The 14,525-nt window shown below is 54.2% G+C and overlaps 10 protein-coding genes across 10 annotated transcripts; 6 read left to right on the forward strand and 4 right to left on the reverse strand.

Annotated features, from left to right (window-relative positions):
* Positions 1–466: 466 nt before the first annotated feature.
* Positions 467–914, forward strand: LTR77_005112 (uncharacterized protein; the record flags this gene model as incomplete). Its single annotated transcript, XM_064802361.1, has 2 exons — positions 467–755; positions 808–914. 2 exons carry the CDS (start codon positions 467–469, stop codon positions 912–914), a joined length of 396 nt encoding a protein of 131 aa, XP_064659722.1.
* A 21-nt stretch (positions 915–935) lies between these two features.
* On the forward strand, positions 936–1,534 carry LTR77_005113 (uncharacterized protein; the record flags this gene model as incomplete). The annotated part of the gene is made up of 2 exons (XM_064802362.1): positions 936–1,040; positions 1,100–1,534. The coding sequence occupies 2 exons, from the start codon at positions 936–938 to the stop codon at positions 1,532–1,534; spliced, it is 540 nt and encodes a 179-aa protein (XP_064659723.1).
* A 530-nt stretch (positions 1,535–2,064) lies between these two features.
* LTR77_005114 (uncharacterized protein) lies at positions 2,065–5,188 on the reverse strand (the record flags this gene model as incomplete). The annotated part of the gene is made up of 3 exons (XM_064802363.1): positions 2,065–4,198; positions 4,254–5,010; positions 5,074–5,188. 3 exons carry the CDS (start codon positions 5,186–5,188, stop codon positions 2,065–2,067), a joined length of 3,006 nt encoding a protein of 1,001 aa, XP_064659724.1.
* Positions 5,189–5,761: 573 nt separating this feature from the next.
* LTR77_005115 (uncharacterized protein) lies at positions 5,762–6,598 on the forward strand (the record flags this gene model as incomplete). The annotated part of the gene is made up of 2 exons (XM_064802364.1): positions 5,762–6,177; positions 6,229–6,598. The coding sequence occupies 2 exons, from the start codon at positions 5,762–5,764 to the stop codon at positions 6,596–6,598; spliced, it is 786 nt and encodes a 261-aa protein (XP_064659725.1).
* A 141-nt stretch (positions 6,599–6,739) lies between these two features.
* On the reverse strand, positions 6,740–7,742 carry LTR77_005116 (uncharacterized protein; the record flags this gene model as incomplete). Its single annotated transcript, XM_064802365.1, has 2 exons — positions 6,740–7,605; positions 7,670–7,742. 2 exons carry the CDS (start codon positions 7,740–7,742, stop codon positions 6,740–6,742), a joined length of 939 nt encoding a protein of 312 aa, XP_064659726.1.
* Positions 7,743–8,171: 429 nt separating this feature from the next.
* LTR77_005117 (uncharacterized protein) lies at positions 8,172–9,017 on the forward strand (the record flags this gene model as incomplete). Its single annotated transcript, XM_064802366.1, has 2 exons — positions 8,172–8,395; positions 8,477–9,017. 2 exons carry the CDS (start codon positions 8,172–8,174, stop codon positions 9,015–9,017), a joined length of 765 nt encoding a protein of 254 aa, XP_064659727.1.
* A 483-nt stretch (positions 9,018–9,500) lies between these two features.
* On the forward strand, positions 9,501–10,399 carry LTR77_005118 (uncharacterized protein; the record flags this gene model as incomplete). Its single annotated transcript, XM_064802367.1, has 3 exons — positions 9,501–9,564; positions 9,631–9,914; positions 9,980–10,399. 3 exons carry the CDS (start codon positions 9,501–9,503, stop codon positions 10,397–10,399), a joined length of 768 nt encoding a protein of 255 aa, XP_064659728.1.
* A 515-nt stretch (positions 10,400–10,914) lies between these two features.
* On the reverse strand, positions 10,915–13,055 carry LTR77_005119 (uncharacterized protein; the record flags this gene model as incomplete). The annotated part of the gene is made up of 3 exons (XM_064802368.1): positions 10,915–10,921; positions 10,972–12,290; positions 12,342–13,055. The coding sequence occupies 3 exons, from the start codon at positions 13,053–13,055 to the stop codon at positions 10,915–10,917; spliced, it is 2,040 nt and encodes a 679-aa protein (XP_064659729.1).
* A 381-nt stretch (positions 13,056–13,436) lies between these two features.
* LTR77_005120 (uncharacterized protein) lies at positions 13,437–13,763 on the forward strand (the record flags this gene model as incomplete). The annotated part of the gene is made up of 3 exons (XM_064802369.1): positions 13,437–13,529; positions 13,597–13,657; positions 13,711–13,763. The coding sequence occupies 3 exons, from the start codon at positions 13,437–13,439 to the stop codon at positions 13,761–13,763; spliced, it is 207 nt and encodes a 68-aa protein (XP_064659730.1).
* A 175-nt stretch (positions 13,764–13,938) lies between these two features.
* LTR77_005121 (uncharacterized protein) lies at positions 13,939–14,523 on the reverse strand (the record flags this gene model as incomplete). The annotated part of the gene is made up of 1 exon (XM_064802370.1): positions 13,939–14,523. The coding sequence occupies one exon, from the start codon at positions 14,521–14,523 to the stop codon at positions 13,939–13,941; it is 585 nt and encodes a 194-aa protein (XP_064659731.1).
* Between the last annotated feature and the right edge of the window lie 2 nt (positions 14,524–14,525).

The following is a 14,525-nucleotide window of genomic DNA, read 5'->3' on the forward strand; positions in this document are numbered from 1 at the left end:
TCACCAATCAGACCAGGCGACTTCTTGACCTCCAGCTCACAGTGCGAGTGCGAGGCGGTACATCAGTACTTTGAAATAATACATTTAGTCGCACACCACCAACGCGGACAGGCCTAAGAGACATGCGAGGACGACGAGACACTGACTTTGACGATAGCATGGCATGGCGAGAGACTCAAAGCACGAGCGTGAACCATGGCGGGCTGGATGCTAACGACACGGCATCGCCAGCTCTGCTGCACGGTATGAACTAGCGGCCCCTGTGCCTACAGAGCCTCGAGGCTGCTTCTATCATTAGGGTACAGGTGAACAGATCCCCCAGCGTAGCGTAGCCTTGCGCAAGGCTTGAGAACGTAAGTCTTTTAGATCACTTTTCTTCCCCAAGCCTCCATCCCACATCCATGGCAGACATTGAGATGCAGACGGAGACCTCAGGTAAGTCTCCAAGCTCAGGCCTCACCTCATGATGTTGACGCAGCAAGGTTTCCTGGGTCGCGCCAACTCCCGCTCCCTCCTTCGCAAAAACGGGTCCACACACGTCGAGCATCAGCCAGTGCCCACGGCGGCGTCTGGCAGAGTCCAAGGCGCCAGCGCTCCGCTATTCGTTCCGTCCTTCACTGGGCTTCGACGAACGATAGTTGAAGACCTAACCACCTCCCTCCAATCGCTAGAACAGAAGCTCACGAGAGACGCGCTCGATGCCGAGCTGCGCCATCGACGAGTATCAGAAGCGGTGACGCTGCTAAGACAGATGGGTCAGTAATCAGCCAGTCAATGGCAGGCATCATCCATCTGATGGCATGCTAGACCAAGTCATTGAAGGCGAGATGCTGCAAGCCCGTCTTGAAGACCCCATCTACGCAGGCTCCCGAGGCCTAAGCGTGCTGCACTTTGATGTGCTCGATACCGGGTAGTCGAGACCTCAGCCGTGGCTGATGGTGGATAAGAAATGGGGTGCTCAAAGTGACGTGGTGGTGGAGGCGGCCGACGATGTTAGTCTCGCGAAGATGCTGCCGGACTATTGCCAAGACGAACTCAAGGTACTGAAGCTCCCCTTTCCGGGCAACGTCCGCGCGCGTCCCTGGACTGACTCACATAGGCGCGAGCGCGAGTCGACAGCATTAACCAGCTCAATCCCTGGATATTACGTCCGAAGACGGTGACCGAAAAGCAACGAGGAACACTCCAGTACGGTCCCAACGGCGCCGTCCATATCCGCACAAAGTTGAAGCTCGCCTGGAAGATAATCTTGCTCCTTGCCACTGTAGCTCTTGTCTGCTTCTACGGCGTGGGCATCATCGCGACTAACACCACTTTCGCGCCACTTTACAAGAAGTACTTTTTCTGGATCGCCATCGGTTGGTCGCTGATATCGAGTGCATTGCTGATGTGGCTGGTCATTGCGCTTGGTGCGTCGACACGAGATTTCGTGGGTGTATTCCTGACGGGGCTTGGTCTATGGTTGGTTGTGATACAGATTGGTCAGACTCATCTCCTCACACAAGCTCAGGATGGCAGCAATTTGGTACAGTAATGTCAGAAAGTCTGGTCACGATGGGACAAATGCTAGTCTTAGTTGCGAAGAATCTAATCTACTTCATTCAGTGATTCGTTCGAGTGTCAACAACGGTAGCATCTTACTGCTTTCTGGTGTCAAGCTAGTCAGTCACCTTACGTAAGACTCTGGCCTGTGCCATTTCGTCAGCAAACATTGCAGCGGATCAGGAAACAGGTCCAAGCACCCACCCTCATCAGACCGCAGGCAGAAAAAGAGCAGCTACTTCTGCGTTCACGACTAAAGCTCCTGCGCGAGTTTGTCGACTCCAGCTTGGCCGGGCCTGAAGGTACAAATGTGCTCTGACGCTTCGATGGGCTTGAGATCAGCCATGTGGACTGGCACTGTTCATGGAAGTGAAGTCGCATGACTGTCCTGATCGCGACGCCTTAACATTAGCCGCTCTTGTGCTGCTGCTGCTGCTGCTGCTACTTCCAAGAGGGGCGGCAACTGGCCTTTGCAATGATATCCCTTCATCGCTGGTTTGACGGCTTGATTCTCTCATCACGTCACCCTGGGGCGTCTTGAGGCTTCTTGTTCCCGAGAAGGCTGTTCCATGCATTGCTCGCCTTCTGCCGAAGATGCAGCTGTCGTCTTCGAGGACTCTCACCTTGGGTGGGCGACGAGCCAGCTTCGCTTGTTGGGCTGGCGGTACCCGAAGCGGCGGATGCAAAACTTTTCGAGCTCGACTGGGAGCGAAAGCGCCAGTGCCGTCTGCCTTTTTCGGGTGGCAGATCGGTTGGACTCAGCGTTTGCGTGTAGTTCTTCCCATCAGCGTGCGGCGACAGGACATCAATCTGCAATACTGATCTTGCCGAGCCTGTACGCGCTGTTGTCGGTCTGCCTCGGGAATGTCTGCCAGTTGTGGTCCTCTTAAGGTTCCTGACAGCTTCACGGATAGGATCGGTGCCATACATGCCGGCGTAATCGAGAGCATTATGGCCGTTGACATCCGGTAGATCCCATTCCAGTGATTTGGAAGCCGCTACTGCTTGCGAGATGTGATCGCATAAAGTATTGACGAAGCTGAGGTAGCAATATTTAATAGCCAGCATTAATGGCGTTCTCCCTCTGTCGTCCTGAATCGTGACATCGATGGCGACATCCCTTCCGTTATCAGCAAGGAGGTACTGGACAGTTGCGCCAGCGGAGTACTTGATAGCAATGTGAAGAGGTGCTCGATTACGCTTGTCGCGGATATTGCAGAACTCGCGGCCCCACGCTTCGAGCAAACACTTGACGGTCTCTGCGCCTCTAGCGTTTCTGCATGCCAGGTGCAATGCATTCAGTCCATAGTTCGCGCACTGAGGATTGACGGTGTTCCCTTGTGGGTCGCATCCAGCCATGTGACCCTTTGTCGCACGAGGCTCCAACGTCTCAACCATGATCACATTCGCATCCAGCGCTGCGATATGCAATGGCGAGAAGCCTTTCGCATTAAGTTCGTCCGCGGGCAACTGTCTGTCCAGGAGCTGCTTGACAACTTCGACGTGGTGTCCTCTTACCGCATTATGGAGTCCTAATGCTGTATCAAGTTCGTCACCTCCTTGGAACAACGCATCAATTACTGTCGTGTGTCCGTTTCGGCAGGCAAGTATAAAGGCGGTTTGCTCATCATGATCTCTCTCGTTCCTGTCCGCCTTGTTGCTCAACAGATGCTCGACCAGCTCGCGATGTCCAGAGTTTGCGGCGAAATGCAGCGGAGTGCGGCCATCAGCATCAGGCCTACGCACAAGGCGATCTGTGTGGTCACTGTGGTGCAGCTCTTTTGCAAGCTCAAGGATGCCGTGCTCACAAAGAATGTGCATACCTGTGCGTTGGTTCAGTCTCAGCGGACTCTTTCTCATTTTAGTACCCACAGGCAACAGTTGCGTTCCGATGATGTTCTGAGCGCCGTGTTGTGACGCCTGCAGCAAAGCACGAGCCACTGGATCGTGCAATTCGTTCACCTGCGCGGCACTTTCCACATTGCCGTCGCTTCGCAAGAATCCCAATGCCGCTTTGGGGAAGGACCCCATCATTGGATTCGCATTGCTTTGATGCCTCCAATGATCACTCCAGTGCCTAGCGGCATAGATCAGAAGTGGATACTTCTTTAGCCGAGCCTCAAGATTTCCTTCCTCTAAGCACGGTCCGGAGTCGAAGACTGAACGAGCCAAATACCGAGCGCAAGCCACACCAAGTGTAATTTGCGGAAGGTAATCCGCAAAGCTCTGCGTTTGCTGACGCGACTCGAGAAGCACGCGAAGCGCCGGATGGATGAGACGCACAACTGAGACGCCGCTGCCGACGTTGTGAAGCTCGATGAGACCCAGACAGCTTTGTCGAACATCGGGCCAGGTTGGTGGCGTGTTGGTGTTCGGGTTCTCCATGGCCCAGAGCACCGCATGGCAGAGTTCTCCTTCCGTGAGCGGCCTTTGTGCGTCTAGAATGCAGCGGAAAGCTCTGATCGCCAAGTTGTTGTCGTGGCTCCCAGGTTCGAGACGCTCGAGGTAACGTTGGTACATCACCTGGACTTGCTTGATATACGCTGGAGAAGCGGGAGTTCGGCTTGAGATAGTGTCTAGATCCGAGTCGAGTTGGTCTTCGTCTTTACTCCGTCTTTCCTCCAGGAAGCTGCAATTGATTTGAGCGAAGGCAAAACTAGGCCGACACCAATATTAGTGCATGAAGAACATTGTAGGTAATGTATACTCACACCCCACGTGACTCCTGTATCACGGTGTCTGCTGCCTTTGATCTCAGTCTTGCGTCTTTCGCGGCAATCGGTAGTTCTCCGGACCCCAAGCGTTGGTGTACGTACTGCTCGATATCAGCGGGGTCGGACACAGATCTCCTTACTGTCCGACCAGGGAATGTTGTTTCGCATTCTGTCCGGTCATCAATTTGATCTGTGATGATGACGCCAAACCCGCAGGCTTGCTGAATGTTACGTATATGCTCAAGCAACTTCGCCCGCTTAGGATCATCGCACTCATCAATGGCATCTATTAGGATGCACGCGCTCTCTGCAGTCGGAAATGCTCTTTCTATAGCAAGTGCTGTATCACCTGCACCGGGGCATCGTTCGCTGTTCTTTTCGTACAACTCATACACATAGTCGAAGCGGTCTTGGTGCTGAGCAAGCAGCTGTCGCAAAAGGCTCATGAGAGTCCACTCCAGAGTCTGCGGTCTTCGCTCTGATTTGTCGAACCGGACGAGAAGGACTGTGACTTTCCCCTTCTTCCCCTCCAGCAGGCGCTTGCACACATGTCGTACTGCTGTAGTCTTGCCAGCTCCAGCGTCGCCCCAGAGAAGCAGCGTCGACGCCTCCAAGTTAAGACATTGCTTGAACTGTTGATCCTTCATGAGCTTGTCCGTACTGGTTTCCATAAGGTATGGATACGCAGCAGCAGCCGACTCTGGTAGTGGGCCGCCCCAGCGCATCAGCCATTCTTCGACCTCCTGTTGGGGTGCTGTAGCTGGGATTAGGGCTCACTACTACCAATAAAGGGAGAGGCAGAGGCAGTGTAACGTACAGCGTGCGACTTGAGGCGCCCTTCCGGCGATCACGTTATTGTTGTCGCCAATGATAGTGTTCCCAGTAATGGACAGCTTCTTAGACAGCTCGACCTGCTTCTGCCGGCGCGGCATGGGGGTTGGGGTAGTCCTCGAGGGAGTACAGATGGAACCCAATCGGACGTCTGCTCATAACGCTGTGCAGCTATGCGTCGCGGGCACAGCACCAGGGTCACGTTATCGCGGACTGGCAGCGACACGTCTGTGCCACATCACTTCTGTTTGTTAACGCAGCCTGGTGGTTAAGGACGCCACTCATGGTCCTTGGCGAGGAGCGAACCGCCCCCCCTCCTTATTGGGCAGCTAGGAAGAGGACGCCAGGTACAAGGTACATGTAGGTGTTGTTCGTGTGTGTGTTGTCCTCTGGCTGGTATCGTGACACGTTCCACCTTCTGTACAATTGGCTCGAACTTCTAAGCAAGCGCCCGGCGGTGCAGAAGTACTCTCGCCACGCGGAGATCGTCCTGGTAATACGTCGTCCCACTGGTGGTCGTGTGCATTCTTCCGCCGGTTTGGTGATGGACTGCCATCACTGTTCCCTTCGACGCCCAACCTTCGTTGCCGCTCGCCTATCTCGTCATCAGCTTGCCCAGATGACCTCCCGTGCGGAGATCTCCAACAGTGATAATATATGCAAAACGAATCGCGATGTCTGGCTTGCAAGAGATAGCCGCCATCGTAGGGATTGCAGATGCAGGTTTTCGAAGTATATCTGCACTGTACGATTTTCTGTCAAGCTTGAGGACTGCTCCTGCTGAAATCGCAACACTGCGCAACCACATCAGCACGCTTCAGCGGACTCTGTCGGTCTTGAGCTCGGTCAAGGGGTCCAACGTCCGTACGCAGGATCTCACGAGACAGGTTGGGCTTCCGCACGCCATAGACAGCTGTGGACAGGCCTGCGATAAACTCCGTAAAGATCTGGAAAGGTGGACGAAGTCTGGAAGCAGCAATTGGAAAGCGCAAATTCAATTTCGCTGGCACCGCAAATTGGTCGAAGCTGCGCTTGCTGAGATCGGCCACGCGAAAGAGACGACTCTGCTCGCGGTGGTCGTTACACAGTTGTAAGCATATCTCATTATCCCTCATCTTCGCATTTTGATGAGTGTAATCAGGTGTCTACAACTCCAAGGCCCAATCTCCGAAAACCAGATCACTGCGCTAGTCAGTGAGGCCAGGATCACGATCAACACCATGAGTCCTTCGAACACCCAGTCCAACTTCTCGGGACAAGGCTTCACCGTTGGCTCGACAGCAGTCAAGACCGAGACCAAGCAAGATCCATCTGCAAACCCACCAGGCCGCTTAGATGCTGACCAACAGAGTCGCCTTCAAACAATGATCGATTTGGCCAGAAACAAAGCTTACGGCGAGAATAACGCCATTGGGGCAGACAAAGCCAAGATAGCTGACGGGAGTTTGAAGTCTGTTGCGATTACTGACAACGATGCGAATGGGACGAACAATCGAATCGGAGTGTGGTGATGGTCTATCGCGGCGATGACGGGCGGGCAGGACTGTTCATGTTCAGTCTCCGATAACCACGATTGATGGCGTTAAAGTGCTTTGCTTGAATTGTGAGGTAGTTACCGCAAGATACCCAGATGGCGTTGGCTTGGAGCTTTTTTAAAGCTTGTACCCCTTCAGCTCCTCGTGCGTCCAATTCCATAGCCTCTCAGCCAATTCATCGCTTCCAGACTCGCCTTGGAGCTTCGCTTTGGCGCCAACAGGCTCATAATACCCCCCACTCTCCACCTGTCTGTCGCCGGTCCCCAGTGGAGCCGTCGCAGCCCATTGCTGGTTCCAGGCACACTGCTCGGGTGGGAGCCGGTTTCCCATAGTCGTGGCGTAGACAAACAGCTTTGAAGCAAGGTTGAGATTGGTCACCAGTCCCGTGGCCGAGATACCCGGATGAATCACCACGGAAGTGATCGAAGGGTAGTGTTTCGCGAATGCTCGGGCGTAGAGGATGTTGGCGAGCTTGCTCTGTCCATACCGGCCCCAACTCGCCAACACCGGAGCGATGTCCTCTTGAGTCGTCTTGACTTTGTCGAAGAGGATGCCACCTTTGGGATGGAACATGTAGCCTTGGGAAGTGTTCCAGATGACGCGGACGTCGCCATTGCGCTTCGCTGTTGACTCCATTAAGGGCGTCAGCAGGTTGACCATATGAGCATTGCCCATGTGGTTCGTGCCGAACTGTATCTCGAAGCCATCTTTTGTCAAGCCGGGCGGAAGAGCCATAACGCCCGCGTTGGCAAAGACGAGGTCGAGCCGCTTCGTCTTAGCGAGGACTTCCTTCGCTGCACTCCTCACGGTCTCCAGAGAAGCGAGATCGCATTTGACAAAGTCGATAGCGACGTTGGGGAAGCGGGAGTTGACATCCTCTATGAGCTTGTCCGCAGATGACTGGGACCGGCCGGTGAAGAGGATACGATCCGGATTGTGAGCGGCGAACGACACTGCCGTTTCATACCCAAGCCCTGCGGTGCCTATATAGGATAGCCATCAGCAAGTGCATGAGATGAGGTAGGACTCTGTTCATCAATGCCTTACCGCCAGTAATCAGGATGACCTTGGAAGATAGGTCAGGAATCTCCTTTGCGGCGTCAAACTCGACCTTGCCCATGGTGAAATCTTGCTGTAGAATGTGGTGATGAAGGAGGGAAGGCAAGGAAAGATGCAAGGAAACAGCGTGCCTTTTGACTTCCTACCTTTGCGTGGCCCGAGGGCCTTGAGACGGCTCTTGCGAGCAATCTACCTTCTCCTGTGGCTGTCATTGATGCATCCTTTGGTCGAGACCAGCTATTAGGATGTACAATGGTTGGAGAGAGGTCAATGGAGCGGTAGTGTACGAGTAAGGGTTTAGTAAGTGATGCGGCCGCATCGCCGCCGGCAAGCGGAGGGACGACTTTCACCGTGTCGATGGTCCGTGCATTTAAAGGGCCTGCGCGTTGAACAGACGCGACTTGCTGAACACTGCAGTCATTCATCAATTTCAACTGTGACCTTCAGCCAGTCTGCAAGGACACTTGGGTACAAGCATCAACTGCCCAAAATGGCCGGCTCGAACGATCAAACAACGCGACTGTCCGCACACCAGCCCAAAACGCCACGAGTTACAGTCGACGAGATATGGGCCAGAGCGACCAGCCTGGCAGTACTGGAAGGACGCTTCGATTGGCACTGCACCAGTTGGCTAGGACTCAAACTCAAGCCGTCGACCCGTCGGGGCATAACGCAGGCTCTGACTTTAGAGGATAGCATCAAGCCTGAAACCTCGTACGGCTCTTGATTCCTAGGAGAGGGGCGCGACTTTTCCGTCTTTCTCATCTTCCCCAACCCCGATGAAGATTTGACAAGAGACTATTACGGTCGTCTGTTCCACAACGACATCTTGCTGCCGGCTTATACGGAAATCCAGAAGGTTCCAATGGACTTTGTGGGAAACTGGGAGCTGTTGAAGCTTGAGTCAGATGCAGCGAGAAAGGTAGATCCGAACAAGAAAGTAGCCAACACTCCAAAGTATGTCCGTATGCACAAGGACTCCATCGACTTCGACATGATGTGGCAGCAGATGAAAATCAACATCGAGTTTCATCCGCACCACAGAGACAAGTGGCATGACGTCTTTCCAGCATTGGTATATAAGTCCTGGTCGCACTCGTGCGCGGCCACGGAGATGGAGGCATGGGAACGGATCACAAAAGACGCCGAAGATCAGGTCAATGCTTCGTACCTCCTGCCGGACAAGATCTACTCCAGTTATCGCACGGTCTCCTCGTCTCATGCTTTGGACGTCCTGGATGCGCCCAATGGCACTCGCAAGCGTAGCTCTGCAGCGAGCACGAGAGAAGCAGGGGCCGGCACGCAAAGCAAGAGGATCAAGACGGAGCCAGCCTGAAGGTCGATTGCCATCTGACAGCGCCTTTGCTGGGTCAGAGCCAACTGAAACTCGAGGGCGTACTCCAAGAGGTCGTGTAGTAATGCTGTGTGTTTCAGGGAGAAGGGGGCGCCGAGGACAGCCAGATGCCGGATCCTCAGGTGCGAAGTGTACCACTTCCTGGTCAATCGGCTGACAAGCGAACAGCACTGTATGAAAGCGCCAACATATCAGCGATTGAAGCATGCGCGTGTGTGTGGAGGAATGGAAAGAAGGAAACCAGGACGACCTGGAGTCGCACACTCGGCCTTGATTGCCGAAAGAGGCAGGTCCATGCGTTTGACCCACTACGATGACTGTCCACAATTGTTGCCCGCTTGATTGGAAAGGGCGTGATGAATGTACATTGGACATCAACAGATGAACAGTTAGATACATGTGGACAGAACGTGTCCATACCCTGTACGAATACCAACCGATCAAGCAGTTCACCAACATCCCACAATGGCTCCAAGTGAGATCTACCAGCCGGACGAGCGCAGCAAAGGCGTCCGGCTCAACAAGCGGAGTGAGTAAAATTGCTTCAATGCGTTGATGCAAACAAGCTACAATCAGTGATATTGACATTCACCAGCACACCACGAACAAGACACAATCCACAGCATAGTCAACTCCTCGCCCATCCTCCACGTCAGCTTCAACGCCCCGCTCAAAGACGGTCCGACCTTCCCAACAATCCTTCCTATGCTCGGCGCCGTCGGAAAGTTCGCCAACGACGAAGACGAGCACCTCTACCTCCATGGCTCTTCGGTCGCCCGCCTATTCAAGCTCACGCAAGGCAATGAGATCCCGCTGTGCGTTTGCGGAACCATCTTGGACGGCTATGTCATGTCGTTGGCGCCTTTCCATAATTCATGCGTGAGTCCACTCTTGAGCAGAGCGCTTTGGGAGGCGTTCTAACGAGTCTCGCTCATGTGTGACAGAACTACCGCGCCGCAGTAGTGTTCGGATACGGCAGCGTCGTGACAGACGAGGCCGAGGTGCTGTACGCGCTCGAACTCATCACCAACAACACCATGCCCGAGCGCTGGGAGAACTCACGCAACCCGCCGACCAAGTCTGAGATCACTTCGACCGCGGTCCTGAAAGTGCGGATCGAGACGGCTTCCACAAAGATCCGGCGCGGTGGACCAAGCGACGAGAAGGCTGATCTGCAGAATCCGGAGGTCACGAACAATACCTGGACGGGCGTTGTGCCGACGTACATGACGCTCGGCGAGCCGGTACCGAACGAGGAGAACAAGGTCAAGGCAGTTCCGGAGTATATTGCTGACTGGGTGGCGGATGCGAATTCGATGAACGAGCAGAAGGCGATCGATGCTCTGGAGGAAGAGGGCGCGTAGCGGCAACGGTGTCGGTAGCAGCGGTCTGTTCGATTTGAGGGAGCTGGAGACGGAACTTGCTGCGCGCCCATCTGCGCTGCTTAGCAGCTGTTCTGTAAGACTCAAAGACGTGTGAAGTGTCTCCCTGGGCCATTGCATCCGCCCAAGCTTTCACGTTAGCGAATTCTCGCTTGCTTCGTCTTGTCGATCGTAGTGCCCCGAAGAATTGTACCAGCAAACGTGGGCCTCCTTGGGAAGTTTCGAGTAGAAGATTCGAATCCACCCCGCTGACGAGACCAGGCCAGACTTGGTTCGCGTGTCGTACGTAGTGCGAGAGTGGCAGCTCATTGACCCTTCGAGCTTCATTGTTCAACCCTCGAGACGACCACGCCGGACCAAACAGTATCCACATTCGCTGTACGAATGCCTTCTTCACGTGGGAAGTGTCGATCAGGCAATCTTTGCGTTGAAGCAGGTTTAGAAATGCCAGTCCGACCGCCCAAGGTTCAATTGTCTTCCGTGGGGTAGCTTCCTCATCAATGCCTGAGACGCGGTGCAATTGGTGGCGACGACTGGCATGCCTAAAACCCCACGTAAAGATGGCTGTAACGAGGTCTGGAGTGAACATCCGGCGGATGTCTCTGGCGCCAAGCAAGAGTCGTCTCTTGTTCTGCAAGCCAGGGGCGTACAGGACTTTGCGAAAGTCGGAATTGCTTTGTGTGTACCAGTTCACCAGCCATAAGATCAGCCGCCTTAGCCCCGCCCATCTGTCCTCTAACCCGTGACGCTTGAGCACTTCCATCCACATGTTGCGAGGCACGTACGTCCCATGCTCGGCGGCATAGATGAAAGCGTTGGTGCAGAAGATCAGAGCATCGTACAAAGGTGGGGCCCTCCCTTTCGTGTAGGATTTGCCAGCGCGCCGGGGCGGAAGCACGATGGTGTAGAGGAAGTTGAGCGTCCGCAGAGTAAGTGGCAGGCCTTGGTCGCGCATCTTCTGCATCGTATCGAGCATGGAGCGTGCATCTCCAATTTTGATGTAATGCTGGAGGACGAGGTTCCAGCCTCTGTGTCGGGTATTGCTACCCGTCGCAGAGAGCACGGTCAATGTAAGGTGTACTTGAACCCATTGTCCGCTTTCAAGAAACGATGCCAGAAGTGTTTCTTGCAGCTTCGTATCTTCATACGCATCGGGGTGCTGGTCGCTCTCGACCAGAGCTGTCCACAGCACGGTCTTGCCTTCGTTCGCTAATGTCGCGACAAGCCTTGAATAGGCCGAATCTTGTACGGTGATTCCAAGCTTCTTCAACTGGACCAGCTGATTGGAAAACTCCACAGCAGAGCCCGATCGCACAACCATCTCTCTGGTGGACAGCGGGCCTAGAGTCTGGATTCCGAAGAAGAATAGACTTTGGGTTATGAGGTCCAAGGAGAAAGCATGGGTCGCGAACAGTCTTGCAACGAAAGAGTCGCTGATGTTCTTCGGCTTGATACCGTGCACTTCTCCAATGATGGTGTTCATGTTGGCTCGAGTCATTGAAGGCACTTCTAGGTCCTGATTCGCCTTTGTAGCCGGAACGTACAGCAATCGCTCTCGGCCTTCGAGTGGAGCAGATGGAAGGGAGCCATCTTCATGGTAGTCAAACATCCTCTGTACCTCCTCGCTTTCACTCACAACTGGACCTGGCTTGTCTCCATGCTCCAAAAAAAGGTTATGCCACTGCTTGGCGTAGCTATCATCTCGCAGCTTAAACACTTCGTTCATGCACGAGTCGTATACGTCCCTTTCCTGGCATGAGGTGTAAATCTTCCTGAACTCTTCGAAGGCAATCGTTTTGGCCGGACAGTAGATTGCGTCAACAGCCACATCAGCGATCGCCCCTTCGTCCAACAGCCCAGCTTCCATCAGCTTCTGATGCCATGAGTATGCATGATGAGGTCTAGTTCTCAAGCAGCGACCTACAAACAGTTTGTACAGTCCCTCGTAGTGGCTTCCTGTACGTGCCTTGAGGTCCTGAGCATGTTGGAACAAGTCAGACAAGAGCGAAAGTCTGCTCGAGTCCGAAGCCTTCTGTCGCGCTCCAGCATTGGCGAACTCAGTCCACAACGCATCCGCATCGGCACCAGACAAAGGCAAGTCCACATCGCGTTGGCGCATCCCCAACCAGACGTCGCGCACTCCCGAAGACCCATGCATCCGCTTCCGGTAATGAAGGATCTCAACCCATAAAGCATGGTTGTGTCTTTGTTGCGGCTGATCCACTAATAATTGATTTCGGCCTGTAGTATTGGTGACATCAGCCTGGTACATCAAAGCGATAGGCGTAGTCTCTCGCGCGGACCTGTCCAGGACAGCTACCCCAGCCTTGAGAGACACGTGGAAGCTGATGTCTTCCGCCGTTGTTTGGCTCTGGGACAATTTGACTGTCTTCTTTCCGGGTGAATGCAGGCTCAACGGAGGTATGGACCTCTTCTTCTTGGATCGGTCGATTGATGCTTTCCCTTTCCAGGCTGCAGCTTTCGCAGGCGCTGCATACGCTCGCACAGGTCTTGCACGTCCTGCGTGTTGAGCAACCCATGATTGTTGCCGTCTACACACAGCGTAGGGAGCTATGAGCTGTCGCAAGAAGTGTAAGGTCGAAGGTTGCGCCAGCCATTGGTCGAAGGCGGTGCCCATTGCAGTCCGCCTCTTGATCCTGCTCCTCTGTCCGGCGCCATATCAACGTCCTACTCTTCCACCAAACATGCGCTCGCTATGAAAGAGTCGTGAGAGTTTTAAGAGAATGGCAAGGTGGAGTTGGTAGACCCCTAGTGATCTCGGATATGCCAAGACCGAGCAGCGGCTGGCCCCGACGAGCTTGAGAACCAGCAACGACAGCTCCTGGAGGTTGAATACCACGAACTCAATCGGCGACATCTCCTACTCTTCTTCAACACACCACTTACCGTCAAGATGCGGCCGACACTCGTCAGGAGGATTGGGTATGAGCACCTTGCGGCACCAGCGGCATCATGCTGCGTGAGGAAGACGAAAGGCTAACAGCATTGTCACCCCAGGATGCCCCAATTCCCAGGTCTCTACCGCCAGAACAACGTGCCAAAGTGGCAGAGGATCCATCAGACACACGACGGCTTGAGGCAATGGCAGAAGGTATGTGCCTGGGGAATGGATTCACGGAGACCATGGAAAGAGCACTGGCTGAGACGATACCATACAGGGCCCTCGAGCGAAGTACATGCTCTACCCATACTACGCGATGCTTATCTCGACGACTTCTGGTGAGTCTTAGTCCGGCTTGTATCATCGGGTGGAAGGCTAACCGAGATACCAGCATCCATGTACATGATGTGCCGGATGGTGCTGGGCCACAAGACTTGGTACTGAATGCTGGTCGATATGGTGTTTGAGAGAGGAGCTACAGCATGGGGAGGCGTGGGATATGTAAATATGTCAGGGTACGGAGCCACAGAAGTGGCAGTCTGAAATAAAGGCACGGAAGCTCGACAACAACATTACTTCTATCCGCGATCCACTGCACCGACCACAATTCATGCTACGCTCAGTCCTTCCTCGCATCATCAATCGTGATCTCAAAGATCTCGCCAGACAACTTCTTCACATCCGGATCATCCACCTCGGTGAGTGCCTTCTTGATAGCCTCCAATGTCTCCGCCTTCAGCCCACTTCGATCCTTCGAGTACACGTCAATGCCAGCCGGCGTGAAGAGCGTCTTCGCGAACTCAGTGACCATCCACTTGTTCCCATCTTCCTCTCCCCACCCCAGCACCTCCCAATGGCTGCCTGCAATCTTCAGCCAGCCCTTGCCGCGCCAATCCCACTCGCCTCTCTTGTCACCAGTGCTGGAGCACTTGTCTATGCCATTGACAGTGTTCAGCTTCTCCTTGTTGAGGCTTTGGTAGGTGACTAGGTCATCCAAGCGATCTGTATTCTCCTTCGAGATCGCTTCAGACGAAGGCTCAAGAGGCGTGTATTTGATGCGCACATTGCGCTTGCTCTTCCACATGGGCAGCGTCGAGTGCGTGACGTGCCATTCCTCGCTCATCCATGAGATGGTCGGGTCCTCGTAGTCGGCTGGTGGTTGCGCCTTGGAGAATGTTGGCGGTCGGAGCGTAATGGGTGCCATGT

This window comes from Saxophila tyrrhenica (genome assembly GCF_035928015.1).
Source record: "Saxophila tyrrhenica strain CCFEE 5935 chromosome Unknown scaffold_7, whole genome shotgun sequence".
NCBI classification, from domain to species: domain Eukaryota; kingdom Fungi; phylum Ascomycota; class Dothideomycetes; order Mycosphaerellales; family Extremaceae; genus Saxophila; species Saxophila tyrrhenica.